At 55.3% G+C, this 17,586-nt stretch overlaps 4 protein-coding genes across 4 annotated transcripts; 3 read left to right on the top strand and 1 right to left on the bottom strand.

Moving 5' to 3' along the window:
* Nucleotides 1-1,242: 1,242 nt before the first annotated feature.
* On the top strand, nucleotides 1,243-3,860 carry BZA05DRAFT_313194 (SNF2 family N-terminal domain-containing protein; the record flags this gene model as incomplete). Its single annotated transcript, XM_051480345.1, has 3 exons — nucleotides 1,243-2,254; nucleotides 2,336-2,669; nucleotides 3,152-3,860. Coding segments are annotated over 3 exons (2,055 nt in total), but the record flags the coding sequence as incomplete, so codon positions are not given.
* A 1,796-nt stretch (nucleotides 3,861-5,656) lies between these two features.
* On the bottom strand, nucleotides 5,657-7,140 carry BZA05DRAFT_422843 (uncharacterized protein; the record flags this gene model as incomplete). Its single annotated transcript, XM_051485829.1, has 3 exons — nucleotides 5,657-6,650; nucleotides 6,732-6,935; nucleotides 7,013-7,140. 3 exons carry the CDS (start codon nucleotides 7,138-7,140, stop codon nucleotides 5,657-5,659), a joined length of 1,326 nt encoding a protein of 441 aa, XP_051334755.1.
* A 4,668-nt stretch (nucleotides 7,141-11,808) lies between these two features.
* BZA05DRAFT_477787 (uncharacterized protein) lies at nucleotides 11,809-13,170 on the top strand. Its single transcript, XM_051488324.1, has 2 exons — nucleotides 11,809-11,928; nucleotides 11,989-13,170. The coding sequence occupies exon 2, from the start codon at nucleotides 12,151-12,153 to the stop codon at nucleotides 12,859-12,861; it is 711 nt and encodes a 236-aa protein (XP_051334754.1). The 5' UTR covers nucleotides 11,809-11,928; nucleotides 11,989-12,150; the 3' UTR covers nucleotides 12,862-13,170.
* Nucleotides 13,171-14,550: 1,380 nt separating this feature from the next.
* On the top strand, nucleotides 14,551-15,793 carry BZA05DRAFT_212547 (uncharacterized protein). Its single transcript, XM_051479626.1, has one exon. It carries the CDS (start codon nucleotides 14,770-14,772, stop codon nucleotides 15,493-15,495), a length of 726 nt encoding a protein of 241 aa, XP_051334753.1. The 5' UTR covers nucleotides 14,551-14,769; the 3' UTR covers nucleotides 15,496-15,793.
* The last annotated feature ends 1,793 nt before the right edge of the window (nucleotides 15,794-17,586 follow it).

The raw sequence follows: 17,586 nt of genomic DNA, 5'->3' as shown, positions 1-17,586 counted from the left end.
AATTCCACCCGTGCTGTAAGAACCATACAGAGATTTGGTGCCGTGGACATGGTATGTACCATTGGGTGCGATGGTTGGACCTTCGACTAACCAGGTAAACCAGGTAGGCGCGGTGCTGATATCGCGAGAATCCGAATCCCAAAACTTCATATCAACATGAGATGTAGGGACTTTGGACGAGGCCGGACCCCGCTGGATCAAAACATCATTACTTGCTCGATCTATCGCACCGCAAACTCTGCGATCGAAGATTGAAAGCCCCCTCCACCGCATCTTAGCTCCCTCTGTCTCGGGTCCGCGAATTTCGATTTCCATATGCAGTATCGGAATCTGCTCTACGGTTCCGATTCCACAACTATTCGATCATTCAATTTGCCCGAAGGAGCCAGTTTAAATGCTGTTGTGGAATCTGCCTCCCCGCTTAGCTCTGCTCAAAGCGGGATAGGCTTGAATTCTCTAGCCACGTTCCAGCCACACTGTGGCTTTTCTGTTTCGACCCGATTCAATTCGGCGGCTCGCACAGCAAACTTGCCAGCTCACCCAACAGTAGCCCCCGGACACGGTACCACGTGAATCCACACCTACAACAACCTAGACACCGCAAAAAGGGCCCACAAAATGCCGCCATCCTCACCATCCGACCGCTCAGCTCCAGCGGCGAAGAAGCTGCGCGTCGGTTCTCCCTTGCAGCCCTGGCGCGTGACGTCATCGACCGATCTCGCCGCCGCGCTACTCCCGATCGACAGCGACGACAGCGACAGCGACCTCGACGTCGGTCTCCGGCACAAGCGTCCGTACACGCCGATTGGCGGCCCCGAGCAGCCCGATATCATCAAGTCTTTGATCGACAACGTCCCGCTCGATGATGATGCCCCCGTGGGCTGTCGGCCTCGTCATCTGGTGAAGAAGGGTGATTGGGAAAAGCTGCAAGCGGGCGACGAGGAGGACGAGGAGGACAACTTGGATTACGAGCCCGTCGAAAACACGTCGGTTGAGGAAGAGATTAAGAATGACCGTGCGAAGATCATAGCTGCCGCGAGACGGCTGGGCTTGAGGGAGGAGACGGTGCAAATTACGCGGAAGGAGGAAATCACCGATGACGGAGAGGAGGTCGACCACGCTGACAACGATGCCAATCTCGCCGCCGAAGACAACATGGAGGTTATCCGGGGAGATCAGGTCGGAGGCCTCGACAACGACGCGAGGAGGTTCCGCGAGATCACCGAGGAAAAGACAATGTGGCGGGTACCTGCAATGGTCACGACCCTCATGAACCATCAAGTCCTCGGATTGGATTGGATGGCTTCGCGCGAATTGTTGGAGAGACCGCCTGTTGGTGGTTTGGTTGCCGATGAGATGGGCCTGGGAAAGACCATGCAGTCTATCGCCGTCATGCTGTTGAATCCGCCCGAAATCCACGACGTCGACTACACTCCCGTCACTCTGATCGTCGCTCCCCTCTCTCTCCTACGGCAGTGGAAAGAGGAGATCATTAATCACTGCAAGAAGCGAACTTTGAGAGTTTTCATACATCACGGTGACAACAGGATTAGAACCGCCAGGGATCTTCGGAACATTGATGTCGTTCTCTGCACCTACAATGCCATCATGTACAGTTGGCCGAGGAGACCCAAGGACGGCAAGCGGTGGACGCAAAAGGCAATCGATGACTGGTGGGAGGTGGCTCAGCATTCGAAAGGTATCTTCCACCGGATCAAATTCTGGCGCGTCATCTTGGATGAGTGCCACTTGATCAAGAACCGGGCAGGAGCAACATCGGAAGCCTGCCAGCAACTCTCTGCCGTAAACAAGTGGGCGCTGTCGGGAACCCCGATTCCGAACTCGTTATACGACCTCTTTCCCATCTTCAGTTTCATCGGACATCCTACCGCCGGAACGATCGAAGGTTTCAGGTGGCTCGTGGGTACCCACCCCAGTTCCGCAGCTGCGGCGCAGCGAGTGCAAGCAGCACTTCGCGGAAACATGATGCGACGGACCAAATCCGACTTCCTCATGGGCCTTCCCCTGATCTCCCTCCCCAGAAAGCGGATCCGAATGGTCGAATTGGAGTTTTCAGACGACGAGAGGGCGCTCTACAAGGCGGTCGAACTCCACTCGATCGACAGGATCAACAAGTACATGCGAGAAGGCAAAGAGATGAAAGAATTCGCCATCTTGACGATGTTGCTCAGGCTCCGGCAAATGTGCGATCACCCGTATCTAGTCTGTAAGTTTGTACTTCTCCTGACTCTGAGTATTGCTATGGTGGGCTAACGACTGATGTAACTAGTGGGCGCCAGCGGTAACGACACCGACGCCAACCCGCTCAGCGCAGCCCTTGTAAGGAAAAGGTTCCACATAGCAGAAGATGACGAAGACGAAAAGTCTGATGTGTCGGACAGTGACGTGAAGCGCGAGCAATATGGAGATGTCGAGGACAGGAAGGTGAAGCCCGAGCAATCTGGAGATGCCGAGGACAGGAAGGTGAAGCCCGAGCAATCTGGAGATGCCGAGGACAGGAAGGTGAAGCCCGAGCATTCTAGAGGTTTCGAGGACAGGAATGTGAAGCGCGAGTATTCTGCAGGTGTCGAGGACAGGAAGGTGAAGCGCGAGAATTCCAGAGGTGTCGAGGACAGCAATTTGAAGCGCGAGAACTCTGCAGGTTTCGGGTACGAGGGCACCAAGAACGAGCCGGACGAGGGCACCAAGAACGAGCCGGACGAGGGCACCAAGAACGAGCCGGACGAGGGCACCAAGAACGAGCCGGACGAGGGCACCAAGAACGAGCCGGACGAGCAAGATACCAAACCCATGGCTCAGCATAAGCTCGAGCTCTCAGACGGCGAGTCGGGCAGGAGGCACCCTAAGAGGAAGTCTGCGGCAGCTCCCGGAGGTGCGAATGTAGCGAATGAGCCCCTGGCGCTGCTTCATCGCGCACTTCAGGGCATCAAACTGGACGGACAAGCCTCTGAGAACGAGCTCTGGTGGGTTTTCGCTGTACCCTTCCTGACTCTCCTTGCTTCTTTGTCGGTGGAATCGTGATGTGAAAGGATACGGTCGGGGTGTCGTCTCCACATCATGTATATGCTAATTCGGATTATCGTCACAGCCCGATTTGTTCCAATCCGATCGAAGACCCCGTCAAGACAAGGCGGTGCAAACACCAGTTTTGCCGGGAGTGCCTGATGGATTCCCTCAGCTTCAGCCCTCTCTGCCCCTTCAACGACGGTAGATGTGGAACGATGCTAAAGGAAGAAGACATTCTCCCTGGCGATAGGGGTGATGGGGGAGTAGACGAGCTGAACTGGCTCAACAACCCGAATATTTTAATGATGCCAAGCACCAAGACGACGTTGCTCAGGAAACAACTGGCAGAGTGGAGACTCAACCACCCCGGCGACAAAATCGTTCTCTTCTCCCAGTTTACCAAAATGCTGGACATCATCGAGAGGGTTTTCGAGAACGAAGAGCCAGACCAGATGTACGTTCGATACGATGGATCCATGAGCGTCGAGGAGCGCGACGAAGCTCTCGGCCTCTTCCGCACGGAGCCAGAATGCAACCTGATCCTGATATCAATCAAGGCGGGTGGAGTGGGACTCAATCTTACTCACGCCAACCTCGTGATCTGCATCGATCTCTGGTGGAACGCCGCCGTCGAGCTACAGGCCTTCGATAGAGTGCATCGATTGGGCCAGAAGAAGGAGGTCTTTGTTACTCGCTGCATCGTCAAGGACACTGTTGAAGAGAGGATGTTGGCGCTCCAGAAACGGAAAATGCTCATCGCAAAAGCCGCGCTCGGCGAAGGACGGATGGCGCTTGGAAGGCTGACTAGAAAGGAACTACTCGGTCTGTTTGGTCGGGTCGTGGAGCAAGATGGTGGTAGGCAGGTGCTCGCGGCGTACTGATTCGCGAAGGTCGTGTCATCGGTGGATTAGGTTTGCTTCTGGGTGGTTTTTTCATCATTCTTTTCGCTTCTGGGTTCATCTTGTTAATCCGCTTCCTTCATTCCTTTCAGTAATGTTTTCTTGATCGCGGTGTCTGCGGCTCCGCCCTTGTTTTCGGGGCGAAATTGTTGAATCGGCGTGTGCTTGCTGTGCAGTGGCATGTTTGCCTCTGGAGTTTGTTTCTGCGTTAGAAGTTTTACTTTTGTAACTGTTTCTTGTCAGGTTGATTGATTGGCGATGGGGGCTGAGGTGTTTACTTTTAGAGGATTGAATCACTTGGTGAAGCTGAGAGGGAAGTCGGGGGTCGGATGTACCCTCTATTTTTACCATGATCGGAAAATTTTCAAAGACGGAATAGAATGGTGGAAAACGAAACAGTCGATGTACTGTAGAAGTAATAGACCAATGTTTCGTCCTCGTTATCAATGTCGGTACCGGTATTATCGCAAACGGCCTGTGAGCACCGAGGAACTAGGTGAAACGCCGAGTGATGCTGCATGATCCATCATGATGCGGGGGGTTGGGAAGCCGGTGCCCCGTGGGTCAACGATCCGACAGTTCTTGCATGCCAATATGGTACGGTGGTATCCGCGTTCTCCAAAGCCTCGTTGCGGCACAGCGTGGAGGGACCCGGACTCGGCATGTGCGATAGCTCCTCCTCCTTTCGAAGAGAATCACACTTGCGACGCATCATGCGGTGTGCGGTGTGCGGCAGCCAAGGCCGCCTTGCTTGCTGCTGACCTGGTACATATGTGCGCAAGTGTGAAGCACTGCTGCAGCGGTGAAGGGAAGAGTTTTTTTTAAGAAGGTTGGGTGCGGGAAATGCACTCACCCGGGAGTCTGTGGTTTATTTTGTTTTTTTTCGGCAGTGGGAAGCAGCAGCAATAGCAGCAGCAACGTTCTAGAGTAGGTAGCAGTGCGCACGTATGATGGGAGTGCCTGTGGATACAATGGTCGTCAAGGAAATGAAGGAAAGAAAAACAAAACGCTGAAGCCAGATTAAGAAATACCGGTACTCGTCGTGACGAGTCAATCCCTCCCTCCCTACCATCAACAGAAACCCCCCCCACCATTCCTCTTCCTTCCGTTCCCCAACATCCACAACCCTCCCTCCCCCTCCCCTCGGCCCCGCGGAGCGTTTCTGGCGCCTTGATACCTCCGCGTCCGTACAGTCCTACCAACGAGTGATAGTATCCAGCCATTCCTATCCCAACAGTAATACCTAGAGAATAAACCCGCCCTAGAAGATGCATGTAAAAGTCTGTTCCACATATCCAAATTCCTGGGTGCTTGATAAACGCAAGACAAAACCCGGTCCGAGAACACCCCCAACTCCGACCAGTAAACGAATAGTCCTCCCAACATCCCACCCTCCCAATGCTCTAACCCAAATGAAAACGAAAATCAAACGCAAAAGAGGACATAAAAAATGAAAAAATGAAAACCGAAACCGAAAACGTGAAAGAAAGAAAAGGAAAACAAAAAACAAAAACTTTTGGTCCTTCCTGGGGTCCTTCCGGTGTGGCTCTCAAATCTTATCAAATCCGGGCAAAGGATACGGTCCATCCTGGCTGGCCTTCCTTCCGGGGGTTAGGTATGTCGGACTCCAATCCCAAGTGACTCCTCTCGGATGATGGAAAAACATCTAATGGCATCCATTCCAAATCCGTCTCACGGAGGCGGAGGTGAGGGGGGTGTGGGGGGTCCTTCTACTCCGGGGTGCCTCGGCGGGAAGAGTCCTTTCCTCGGTCCTCGGAAAATCTCCTTCTGTTCCTCAAGATCAGGTCCTCAACTCGGGCATACATCTGGTTAGTCTCCATGGCGCCTTTGCTGTCCCGCAGTATCCAGCAAAACTCATTGACGGCGGCGATGAACCCGAGAACCCTTCGGTCCGGCTTGTGCTTCCGCGACACGTGAATGTTGACGTGTCGGATCTCGGAAGCACCCTCCATCACCGAGACCAGCTCGTTCAGACGCTCGTCCGAGACGGCATGTCTCGGAACCTCTCGGCCTTCCACCAGGTTCTTGATGATTTGCACGTACTCGGTCAGTTCCCGGTCAAAGGGCGAAGTGTGCTCCTTCATGTATCGCTTCCTTGGAATCCTGAACTTGTACTGTGCCAACCAGCGGTACGAGGTCCGGCAGAAGAGATCGTTGAGCGACGCAAATATCTCCTTATACTCGTCGTGCTGGAGGGTCGAGAGGGGCGTCTCTTCGGAATACAGATCGAGCGGTCCCTCCTCGCCATCATCCCCGCCCTCCTGCTCGTCCTCCTCCAGCACGCGGAGAACATAGGTATCCTGTTTGTACGACTTGCGGTTACGGGACTGTCCTTCAATTCCCTGGTTGCTGGGTCGCCGCTTGGACCGGCTGCCATTGGTGTCCTGGCCGGGGGTGGTCCTGGGCACTCCCACCTTGTATTGGCCCCTCTGGCTGTCAAGACTCTGCGAAAGGTCCTCACCAGCTCCGTTAACCATGGTATCCCCGGAACAGGATTCCGCATAGGCAACGGCCACTAGCGCCTCCGCCGGAGTATATCCGGGGAAGGGGTATCCATTTTTGGCCTGTTTGATCGTCCTGGCGGCGGCGGCAGCGGTAGCGACGGCGTTGCTACCAACACCACCGTCCACTTCGAAGTCTGAGCTACCGCCATCGTGCATGGGCGATGTTGCACTATCGCCCGATGACCCCGAGGACCTCGAGCTGCGGGGAACGGTCAGTACAAGGGCTCTCCCTCTCCCCCTCTCTCTCCCTCGCCGGTCGGAAGGATTGTGGGATACATACCTTGCCCTGGCACGTCCATGCGATGGAACGCTCGGTGCAACGGGCGATTCCGGAGTTGAGGTGGTGTAATAATTGCTATAAACCGGATAAGGCTGCTGGTAGCCGTGGTAGCCGGCATTCTGCGGGCCGCGCTGCTGTTGCTGTTGCTGTTGCTGCTGCTGCTGATGAAGCTGCTGCTGATGCTGTTGCTGTTGGATGTCGAGGCTGTAAAAGACGAACCAATCAGCATACATGCGCGTGGCGCCGTGCCGGTCAATCGGCACGGCGATGATTTAGCCTACCGCATCTGGTTATCGTAGGTAACAGTATTCTGGCCGTAGTAATACTGATTGATGCCCTGGGGTGCGTGAGTATAGGCGTTCCTGAAGCCTCTGGTGGGCGGTCCCATGGCTCTGGTGGTAGTATCCATTTTCCTAAAGATGTGGTATGTAGTTGAGTTCCTTAGCGCGCGGGGATGGTCCTTCCAAATGGTCCCTTGAAGTTTTCCTTGAAATGTCCGTGTCCGTGTCCGTGTCCGGTGGGTTATAGGGCAAAATCCAATGGGTATCCTAGGCGCAATACGGGTGCAATACGGGAGGTGCAGTTGTTTTGATCCTTCCTTTCCTCGGATGATGGCTAAACTTGAGTCCTTCCGGGCGTTTTCGGGCCAGTTATGCAAAGTCAAACAAGGGTATCTAAGTCGGCCGGCAAGAAGAAAAAAAATATGTAGGCCTCGTATGTGTGTGTCTGTGGTTTGAGAAAACGGGATTGAAGAGGGCGTTCGGTGTGCGAAGTAAAGAACAGAAAGTATATAGGTAATCCACGCAATGGGGGGTCGGTACGAGGAGAAGAAGAGACGTATGAGTCTCAGAGGTGCTGGGCCTTTCGGGCGGGATGAACAAGAAGCCTACTAGTATGATCTGTGAGAAACGGGAATGTCGGTTTATATGTATCTGCAGATCGCTTGGCTGGTCTTACCGCAGTTTCAAGCCGGTCAAGGGTGAGGAATGGAGTTGTATGCTTGGTATATAGTTGCAGTGGCTGTGGTAAACTAGAGCCGTCTTTGGTAGTTTCTGTTGGCGATGATCTTGGGAGTTGCTCGTATCCAGGGTGGAGAACCGCGCCAAATCCTACATGCTGCCAACGAAGGCTGGCGTGGTTTATACCCGTTTCGAGGGGAAGTGGAAGGATTCCCCCCGCTCTGAAGATGCGGTACATAGCTAGTTGGCTGACATGCTCCAAGACCAACAGCCCCCTCCCCCCACCAGCGCACGGTAGGTAGGTAGGTATTGAGAGACGTTGAGCTGATTATCCACCTCATTCATTCCTCCCCCTCTCTCCACAACCCATCATCACCAGTGCTTCCTTCCTTCCTCATGTTCGCACGATGCCAACGATCGTGTTCGCAGAAAGTGTGATGTAATAATTCTCCTTCTTGTTGCGACTCTCGGAAGCTAACTCGGTAACTGGAGCTGAATTGCTTCTCTTTTACGGTGTGTAGGGCCGAAGAGTCCACCGAAGGCCTGGCCACTACCGCATCCCACGTTAAGATGCCCGTTCTTTGCTTCTTTTCGGCGAAAAAATAAAAGAAAAATGACGACCTCACAGATAAGGTGTTGCCCGTCGCGTCCATAGACGTGGGTGAGGGTGAATAAAATGAGGATGGGCGTCATCATTTGCAGAGTGTGCATCTCCATCAGCAGGGAGAGGGCATAGGTAGACCAATAAGCGTCTGTCCCGAGGATTCAGATTTGCCAACACACACCCACTCGACCAGGATTCCCTGTACGATTCTGGGTAAAATTAAAAAGTGTCTGCGTACCCCGCCATCGCGGCAAAGACCGGTGCGGGCCCCATCGCCTCAAAGCCAGAGTAGACAAGAGAGAGAGAAAAGAGAGACGGAGAGAGAGAGAGAGGAGAGAGAAAGAAGGCACCAAAGAAGAGAGAGAAGTCACCGAAGCAGAGCGGGCGGGCGGACAGAGGAACCCGCGGGGAGAGAGATCGAGAGAGAGTCTTGGGGGGAGAGGGCAATCTCTCTTCCTTCGGTCTCAGCCATGATGACAGCTCACACACCCACCTCCATAGGCTTGTTGGGTCGGTTCCAACCCGTGCAACTGCGCGATGACGGCATCGTAGCGGCCCCCAGCCCAAGTGGTGCTGTTTTCTGGACGCTTCTCTGCGACCAAGTGAAGCATCTGTCTCTTGGACATGGAAGTGGTCGCCACGGGCTGACCATCGTGATGCATCATGCGACTGTGCCGTGAGCGGCCAACAGGAAAAGTTTCCTTCTTCTTCTTCTTCTTCTCTGCGCCTGTGGGTCGGTCATTCCTAGCCATGTGCTGTGATAGGTATAGCACTGCATCGCACAGCCCACGGATCGGCCGCTCCCGCAGCTGCGCAGAAGGTCGTGCGGGATATGCTGGAATCCGGATTTCGTTTCCCCCAAGCATCGCAAGTGTCGTGATAGATTGCCCAGAGTATGTATCGGTACACACCTTCTTTGCGTGTTTCGGTTCATACGATACGGTAGGTACGCGCGCGGAGCAAGAGCTCCCTCGAGTGTCGGTGGTGAGTCTTGGGGGTAGTTAGAGCCCATGCCGTCGCTGTTCCTTCACTCCTCAGCAACTCGATTCGACTGCGGTAAGCGTTAGGAACGATGGATGCTTACCTCGAGTGGGAGCGTAGAATAGGTAGCGTAGGATAGGTGGTTGGTAGGGTAACTAACTACCGGTATGACGTATCCTTGGAAGGGAAACGCCGAGAGAAAGGATGATGGAGAAGTTGAGGTTCTCAGGTTCTCATCTTCGAAGAGCCGTCCCACATGGCTCTCGTCCGTTGCCCACAACGTTCGGTGCCATCCAATCCGGCTAGTTCGGCTGTCGCCACCATTTGGATCCACCGATCCGACTACCTAGCCCCTACTTCTATCTTATCTAATCTGCCATCTATCCTACGCATCGCTCCTCACATGGTGGTGGCAGACAACAGGTGGGGTTCTTGGTGGTTGACCCCGGTCCCGGATCACCACCTCCCGCCGCTTGCACCGATTCCGTCGGCTCACAACATCATGAGAGGCTTTGTTTTTTTTCTTTCCTCTAGCTTCGCGGCCGGAACGAGGGCTGCCGCGATAACTTAGACTCGGCAGCCTGGCCTGATAGCTGGAGGCTTCGCAAAATCTCTGCGAGGGATGCGCTGCGCGGGATGCACGGACACTTCTCGAGTCCGAGGCTGCCAGCCTCCTTCCCAGCGAGCCCATCAAGGTGCATGGCGACAAGTGGAAGCGCGAATAAGCGAGCGAGTGAATCTGGTCACGTGACGCGTGCGCCATCCGCAGCCCGTCACTCGGTCCTGTTCCGAATCCATCATCGTGACGAGTCCACACACACACGGAAAGACTCGTTCCTCCTCGCGACGTGTCCTTATCGTGGAGATGCAGTGCCAGGCTTCATGTCTATCTAGAACATTGTGGCAGTCGTCCGCCCTCTTCAGATCTAGACGCACCTATCATCGTCTCCGCCGCCAAACCCCGAGTTATTGTTGTTGACAGCAAACAAAAAAGTCGATGTGCTTTCCGAGCGATTCGTCTCGACTGGGGGCCAGCGCGGAGCCCAGGCGCATTGGAAATAGTAGAGTAGCGCTCGATGGCGGCCCGTGTTCGCAATTCTTCGTCGTAGCTAGAGTAGAGTGGAGTGTCCCCTCTTTCCCCCCATCGCATGTATGCATACCTCGGTGTCGTGTCTTTGGAGGCTGCGATGCAAACATCACGACGTCGAGTTAGGATATTCCCGGCCAGAGTCCGCCAGCGAAGGGAGCGACCTGAAGGCAACCCGACGAGGCAGACCGTAATATGGAGCAGAGTATATACCAGGAGTTACTAGTGCTACTACTATAGTTTGGGCCGTTCCCGCTACGCGCACTATGCCATTGCGCTCGAGCGGCTCGGGCCGTCAAACCTCCACTCAATAGTTTTCACATTTCCTTTGGAGACGTACTACTGGTATACATAACGAGATGGCCATGGTCACTAACTGGCTTTGCAGCGCCCGACATCCGATTGCTAAACAATCTGTTGGTCGCCTTGCAATGTCGTCCACACAGCCAGCCGACAGCTGTTCGATCAGGCCGTGCTAGAGTACTCTACTAGTAGTCACCTATCATATTAGCAGAACAGAAAAGTGTGCGTGAACAGGTGTCTGTACCACACTGGAAAACCGTCGACTTTGCTGCTGCGGCTTTTTTCTTTTCAGCCGCTCAGTTTTTTCGCTCGGGCGTTTGCTGTCCGCGGTCCTCCCTCCCCGCCCCCCTGAGTCTCCGTTTTGCTGCGGCAGGGCTAGGGTTGTTTGCCTGACGACGATCGTCAGGGGTCGGAGTTTCCGGAGCGACCTAGGGGGCCGCGGAAGTGAAAGGCCGGGGAAATAGGCGCTGGCGAGCAGAAAATAGAGCCCACTATCCGACGCTATCGAAACTGGCAGAGACGAAGCGCGCTAACCCAACTACTTGGAGGTTGGGCCACAACCGTTTGGCGCTGCCGGCTGGATCCAATCGCCGCCGCTTGGCCCGAGAGGGATCCGGCTCATGCAGGTACCACACAAACACCCGTCCAAGCCGAGGGCACCAAGTGTGGCTAATTAAGACAATAGACGGGGGGCTACAGGTGGCGTGTAGTCGGTGGAGTGGCAGGCCTGCGTGGCGCCTATCGTAACGTCGAGCGACGAGGGGCTGGCCGTTAATGTCTATTCTTAACAACAGACATTCCAAAGTACGTACAGGAATACACGCTGCACTCCCAAACACCACTCGTCAAGGGGAATAGAGGCGGGGGGTCGTTAATTTCCCCCCGTGGAATTGTACATCTCTCGTTTCACAATGGTTATCCCGCGGTTTAGTACTGCCATTCCAATGCCTATCCGTATCCTCGGGTTTGCCTCACGCGATGACGGTGGAGTTTGTTCTTAGAATCCATCGCTTTAGCACCGCGCGAATGGCTACCAGCTGGCCTGGACTATCTGTATAAAGACAACACGATCCGACCGAAGTCATCCTCCTTTTCTTTCTCCAGACCAAACAACTTTGACAGCTTCTCTTCTCTTCTCTTCTTCTTCTTCTTCTTCTTCTTCTTCTTGCATTTTCACTTCATTCCCTCTGGATTAGGGCCTTCTCGATACAATTTCTAATCAACTTCTTTCTTATTCTCATTCTCATTTCAAACTCTCTACAGGTACGTAGCCGGTGCGAACCCCCATCGAGAGAGAACATCCAGCTAACAGGATTTGCTTAGGCTGTGCCTTTCATCAACCAATCTACTACCGTCAAACGAATCTTCTATCCTTCATCCCGCCTCACCAGCAAATATTCGATAAAGGCCATTCAGTAATCCTACATCACATCACAACAAGACAAAAACCTTCAATCACCAAAAAAACCACTCCCGCCTCTCAACATGTCCCGCGTCTACCTCACCCAGAACCGCACTCCCTCCGTCTCTCCCCCTCCTTCCTTCTCGAACTACCACCACCTTCCCATCCGCCCCCCGGTCGTCCCCGAGAGGAGCACCCCTCCCACCTCGCACCCGGTCATGGGCTACTCGGCGCCGACCTCTTACCCACGGCACCCAGTGATCATCAACGCCCCGCCGCCGACCATCCGCTTCGACAGCTACGAGGACATCCACCGACACTCGCGACACGCCTCAGACGCCGACATGTACTACCGACACTCGTCGGGACACAGCCGCAGCTCCAGCAACGCCAGCCACCACAGCCGGTCCTCATCGCTCGCGTCCTCTCAGCGCTCTCTGTCCCCGCCCTCCACTCGCTCCGCCTCGCCCTCCTCCTGCTCCTCGCGCTCCTCCTCCACATCCGGCAAGTCCGTCCGCTTCGCCGACAAGAACGAGTACTCGACGGCGCCGGTCCCCGCGCCCGCCGTCAACCCCGACCGCTATGTCGAGTACGTCTCCAGCCGCGGCGCGAGCTACCACGTCAGCGAGCACCGCGGTCGCCAGCGCGCCGGCTCCGTCCGCGAGCGCGAGCGCGAGTATAAGGATACCGACACCCTGGTCGTCGAGAAGGCAAGGCGCAGTGGCCGCGAGGGCCGCATGCGCGCTTACACTGTCAATGATGATTTGGAGGCCCGCAGGGAGAGGCATTGGTAGAGTGAGGTTTATGATGCAGATACGATTATGATTGATGTTGATGTTGATGCGATTGTTACTGTTACTGTTACTGTTGGTGCCTGTTGTCGTTTGTTGCTGGTCAGCGGGTTTGCTTGCCTGCGAGCGTGCGTGCGTGCATTCTGTCTTTCTGTCTTTCTGGGTTCGGTGTTGTCTGCTTCTACTTTTGCTTCTGCTTGCGTCCTGTTTTGTCCAGCGTTTTTCATACATTCGTTTTTGCATATTTCTTTTGTCACCCATAGCATCGTACCACTAGCATAGCCGGAACAATCATTAAGCCCTGATCTTTGAACTTTGAACTGTCAGCTCCAATACTGTGATTCATCCCAACTCCGCTGTTCTCCGCGACCCGCACTCGCTGGCATAACTACCTAGGCAGAATAATCATCAAGACCCTGATCTCTGAGGTTCACAGCTTTCCGCTCAATTGCTGCGATCCATCAAGTCCGCTCTTCTCCGCGACCCGCACTCTCGAGTCTCCGCCGTAATCACTCGGGGGAGAGGGGGGCGAAGACTCGCTTCCACTCTGCCTGCAATCGGAACTTCACTTGGGACTTAGAACTTGGAAGTACCTAGAGCTGCGCGCAAAGAACTTAGAAGTAAGAACCGCTCGTGATTCCCAGCCGCTGGTACCCACCAATGCCCGAAGCAATCCAATCCCACCGACGGTTGCACCAAACCGTTAGATTATCAGATTTTATTTTCGCCGCCGCGAGAATGCGCGCATCGACGCAGGGACGCAGCGTTGTTCAGCTCAATCCATCTCGGAGAAGAAAAGAAAGGAGAAGAAAAGAAAACAACGACAACCAGAACAAACAAAACAAGACAATCAAAATTGGAACTCCTACACACACGCACATACACGTCACCAAATGACAGATCTCTCACTCAATCAATCAATGCACGGTATGGTATGCGGCGGCGTGCTTGTTGTAGGTTCGGAGAGTCGGAGCATGCACGCACGGAATGCGGGGTGCATGAGCTACCACCAGCCAGGTACCTAATCCCGCATGCGCGCGCTTATGTCGCCGAAAGGGTCTGAAACAGGGGGTTCTCTGGTGATCACTATACATACTCTGGAGTACCGTTAGTTACTCCGTAGAGTAGAGTAGGATAGTTAAAGCTCATGGAGAATTCCGCACGGCGTGAAGATGCGAGGTCGCGTCGGTGATTTGCCGACGGGCGCGGTGGGTGGTGGGTGTTGGGTGGTGGCTTGGGGTATCACTCGGTTTGCTGAACGGGAAGGGGGGCGAAAGCTGCGGGAATGGACAGTTACATACGTCTAATAAGGTCATTTCCTTTGCGCGGTGGCGACAGTCTTGCGATAATTGAGTTCCAAGCTTCTACTTGGAATGCAACTTCCGTCCGCTGGTCATGTCTTTGGAATGTAAGGCAGCGATACCACTGCACCACCTCATCACGCCGCAGGCGCAAGCGCACACAATGTAACATGTCCGAAGGTTGAACGCGATCCCAATTTCCATCTTCACATCAACAATCAACTTTATTACGGGCGAGATCGACAAAGAGCTAGGTAGATTATAGGCACCGGACCCCGCGAGAGCAGCTCCAAGAATATAAAGAACACATGACCAAAAGCCCACCGAAACAAACGCCCCCTCCGTACCAATTACCCCTGCTGTATACCCACTTCCCCCCTCCGACAAGGCACACTAGACCAGAACAGCCGCCACCCCCGCCGCCACCACGGCAAAAACACGCCCGACATTCCGAGCGGGCGCAGTAGCAGCGCCCGTGTACGTCGGCAGCTCGGGCACGGCAGAGTTACTCTCGTTCGGCTCCGGCTCGTCGGGACAGTAGGCGCCACCGCAGCCGGGGGCGTCGCTAGCCGTAGGCTCGGGGGGGCAGTACGCGTCGCCCTCGCAGTGGATGGGATATGTCTGCTCCGGCGGGGGGCAGTATGCGCCGTGGCAGTGTTCCGGTTGCTCGGGCTCGCCGGTCGTGGGCGTGGACGTGGGCGAGGGCGAGGGCTCGCCGCAGTACCCGTCGTCACAGTACGTGGTGGGGACTATCTCCGGTATGCAGTCCTCGTTTTCGCCGCAGCCGGGGGGGGTAGTACGTGGGCGCTGGCGGGCAGTACTCGCCGGCGCAGTCGCCGTGGGTGGCCGAGGGGGGGTGCGGCGGGTTGCCGCAGTAGTCGTCGTGGTCGTCGTCCTCGCAGATGTAGGTGTACGGCGGCTCGACCTGGGTCGGGTACGGCTCCGGGATCGCGGTGACGGGGATGGTGAGCGTCAGTGTGGTCACCTCGTAGCCACAGTGCTGGCACAGCGTGACAGTCGTGGTGAAGCCGGGCGGCAGGTAGGACGTCGCCGTCGATGGCGGCTCGCAGCCGTAGGGGCCGCAGTACTCGGTCCACGAGTAGGTGCTCTCGCAGAGCCCGTAATCGCAGATGGCGGGGTATTTCGTGGTGTAGCAGGTCGGCGAGGCGATCGGCGGCGCGGTGGGCCCGGGTGCGTAGGTCACGTTCCCGGGGTAATAGTAATTCCCGCGTGGCTCGTAGCGCAGCGCCGTCGTCAACGAGGGAAGGGCAGCGAACAGGAGAGGGAACGTGAGGGAACGCATAGTGATGCACCGGTTAACGAGCGTCTTGAATGAAAGTGAAAAAATAAAAGAGCAACTAGAACTAGATGTTGAGGGAAAAGGCGAGCTCGATGGTAGCGGTGGCTATATCGGAGGATGCTGATGAGTAGGCGGATGGATGGGAGCTTTATGGAGGAGGCGTGGGCATCGTGTGTCACTCGAGGGGACCGATAGTGCGACACGATAAGCGTAGCTATCTGCATCAATTCATCGGAAGGTCTCGCGGCGACGTAAAGACGGGCCGCAAATGAGGTTGTCCTGATCCAGGCACGGCCACGACGGGCTCCCGCAGCAGCAACAAACGTGCGGGAGAAGATTCTAACTCGCGGATGAGACGAGATGTCGACAGCCCTTGCGTTCGTGGGAGAGGGCAGGTCGAAACAACTGGCAACAGTCAGCACTCGTACCTGCAGCAGAAAAGTACTCATTTCAAACCGTCTGTACACGCCCGCATATGTCACTACGATATCGCCCAAACGACCGCAAGCAACCCCTTTGACGAGCTGGGTTTCGTTCCGCGGACACGACCTCTGCAAGCTGAAGTATAGTAGAGCGCGACTCCTTACGTTTTTCCGTCGCACCTAGTTACCGCAGTACCGTGCAACGACCCAGAGGAAAAATCAGGCCACTCGGTGATCACCATCATGACGTGCCTGACGATCCGAACCGTAAGCATCACTTTTGCGGGACCGTACTGAGCTCAAAACTGTGCCATCGAGCACCGCAGGCCAACGCAGCAGTCGGTGGATGATCATTGTGATGACGGTGATGGTGGTTCAACGCGGACCCTCTGATGCTAGTAGCAATAGGGAGTACACACTACGCCCACCCGTCCCGTAACCGCAAGCACCCCGCGGATGCAGAGAGTGCCTGGCCAGCTGCAAGAGCGTTTTTTCTTCCACGCATCCACGCATCCACGCATCCATGCTTTTGCAACGTCGGCGCAGCGCGGCTCGGTCGAGTGAGAGTTGACGTAGGTACCCGTCCACCTCCCCGGCTCCCGTACGTCCTGCTCCTCGTATGTATTGTACATAGTCGTCTTGCTCATCTCCGATACGCGAGGACCCGCACATGCAGGAATTGTGAGATTATGTATGCGTCGAGTTCCGTACTTACTCTACTCCTTCCGGAGCTTTGGTGAGATGGTCGTTTCTGGAGGGTTCGGTTGGTGGTGGTGGTGGGGGTGGTGGAGGTGGTGGAGGTGGTGGGGGTGGTGGTGGCGGAGGTAGAGGTGGTGGTAGTAATCATGATGGCGGTAGTAGTAATCGTGGTGGTGGTGGTGGTGGTGGTGGTGGTAGTGGTGGGGAGTGGGATGGAGTACAGGGCTCTTGTGCAGCGCATCCGTCAGCTTTGATGGAACTTGAGTAGGATGAAGGAACCAACAGCATGGCAGAGCTCTAACGTTCCCTTTCATGCTCCCCCAACTTCCAACCTCTAGAGTATTCCTCGCTCAGCTGCCATGGTCGTATGTCATGCTGGATGTCGAGGCGCAAAGCAGTCAGTCAGTCAGTAACGAGAAGGGAAGCGAGTGCGTGGAGGAGGTGTAAAGCGAAATGCACTTCTGCGACAGCCGCGCACCTTAGTTATCGCACCAGGCATGAAACCCGCTACCAGCCTGCCACGAGATGGCATTCGTTATGTTATCGGATACCAAACTTGGCACGACGGGCACTGGCGATAAGATACCGAGTGCCCATCTATGGAGATATCAAGTTTCGGGCGCCGCGAAGGAGAACTGAAACCACCCCCACCACCACCACCACCACCACCACCACCACCACCGCCGCCGCCGCCGCCGCCGCCGGAACTTTCATCCGTTCTCGCAAACTTATAAGTTATAACGTCCGAGATACCCTCCAGTTTCCGCCGCGTCGCGAACGTCAACTCCAGACCGTCTGTCCCCCTCCCCCCGCCCCACGAAAACCGACAGGATCACTCCCATCCTTCGATTGTATCGACCGATGCCGTGACGCTTTTCCTCCCCAGAGCCAGAGCCAGAGCCAATAAACCCATAATCCCAATCCAGTCCAGTCCAGCTCACTATTCCTGCCACGACGTGTTTTTGTGCCGCCCGAGAGGTCCGGGAGGTCCGACCGTCCGATTGAA

This window comes from Tricharina praecox (assembly GCF_024521635.1).
Source record: "Tricharina praecox strain CBS 144465 chromosome Unknown BZA05scaffold_49, whole genome shotgun sequence".
Lineage (NCBI taxonomy): Eukaryota > Fungi > Ascomycota > Pezizomycetes > Pezizales > Pyronemataceae > Tricharina > Tricharina praecox.
The sequence above is the reverse complement of the archived record's forward strand: the minus strand, read 5'-3'. Positions and strand labels throughout refer to the sequence as shown.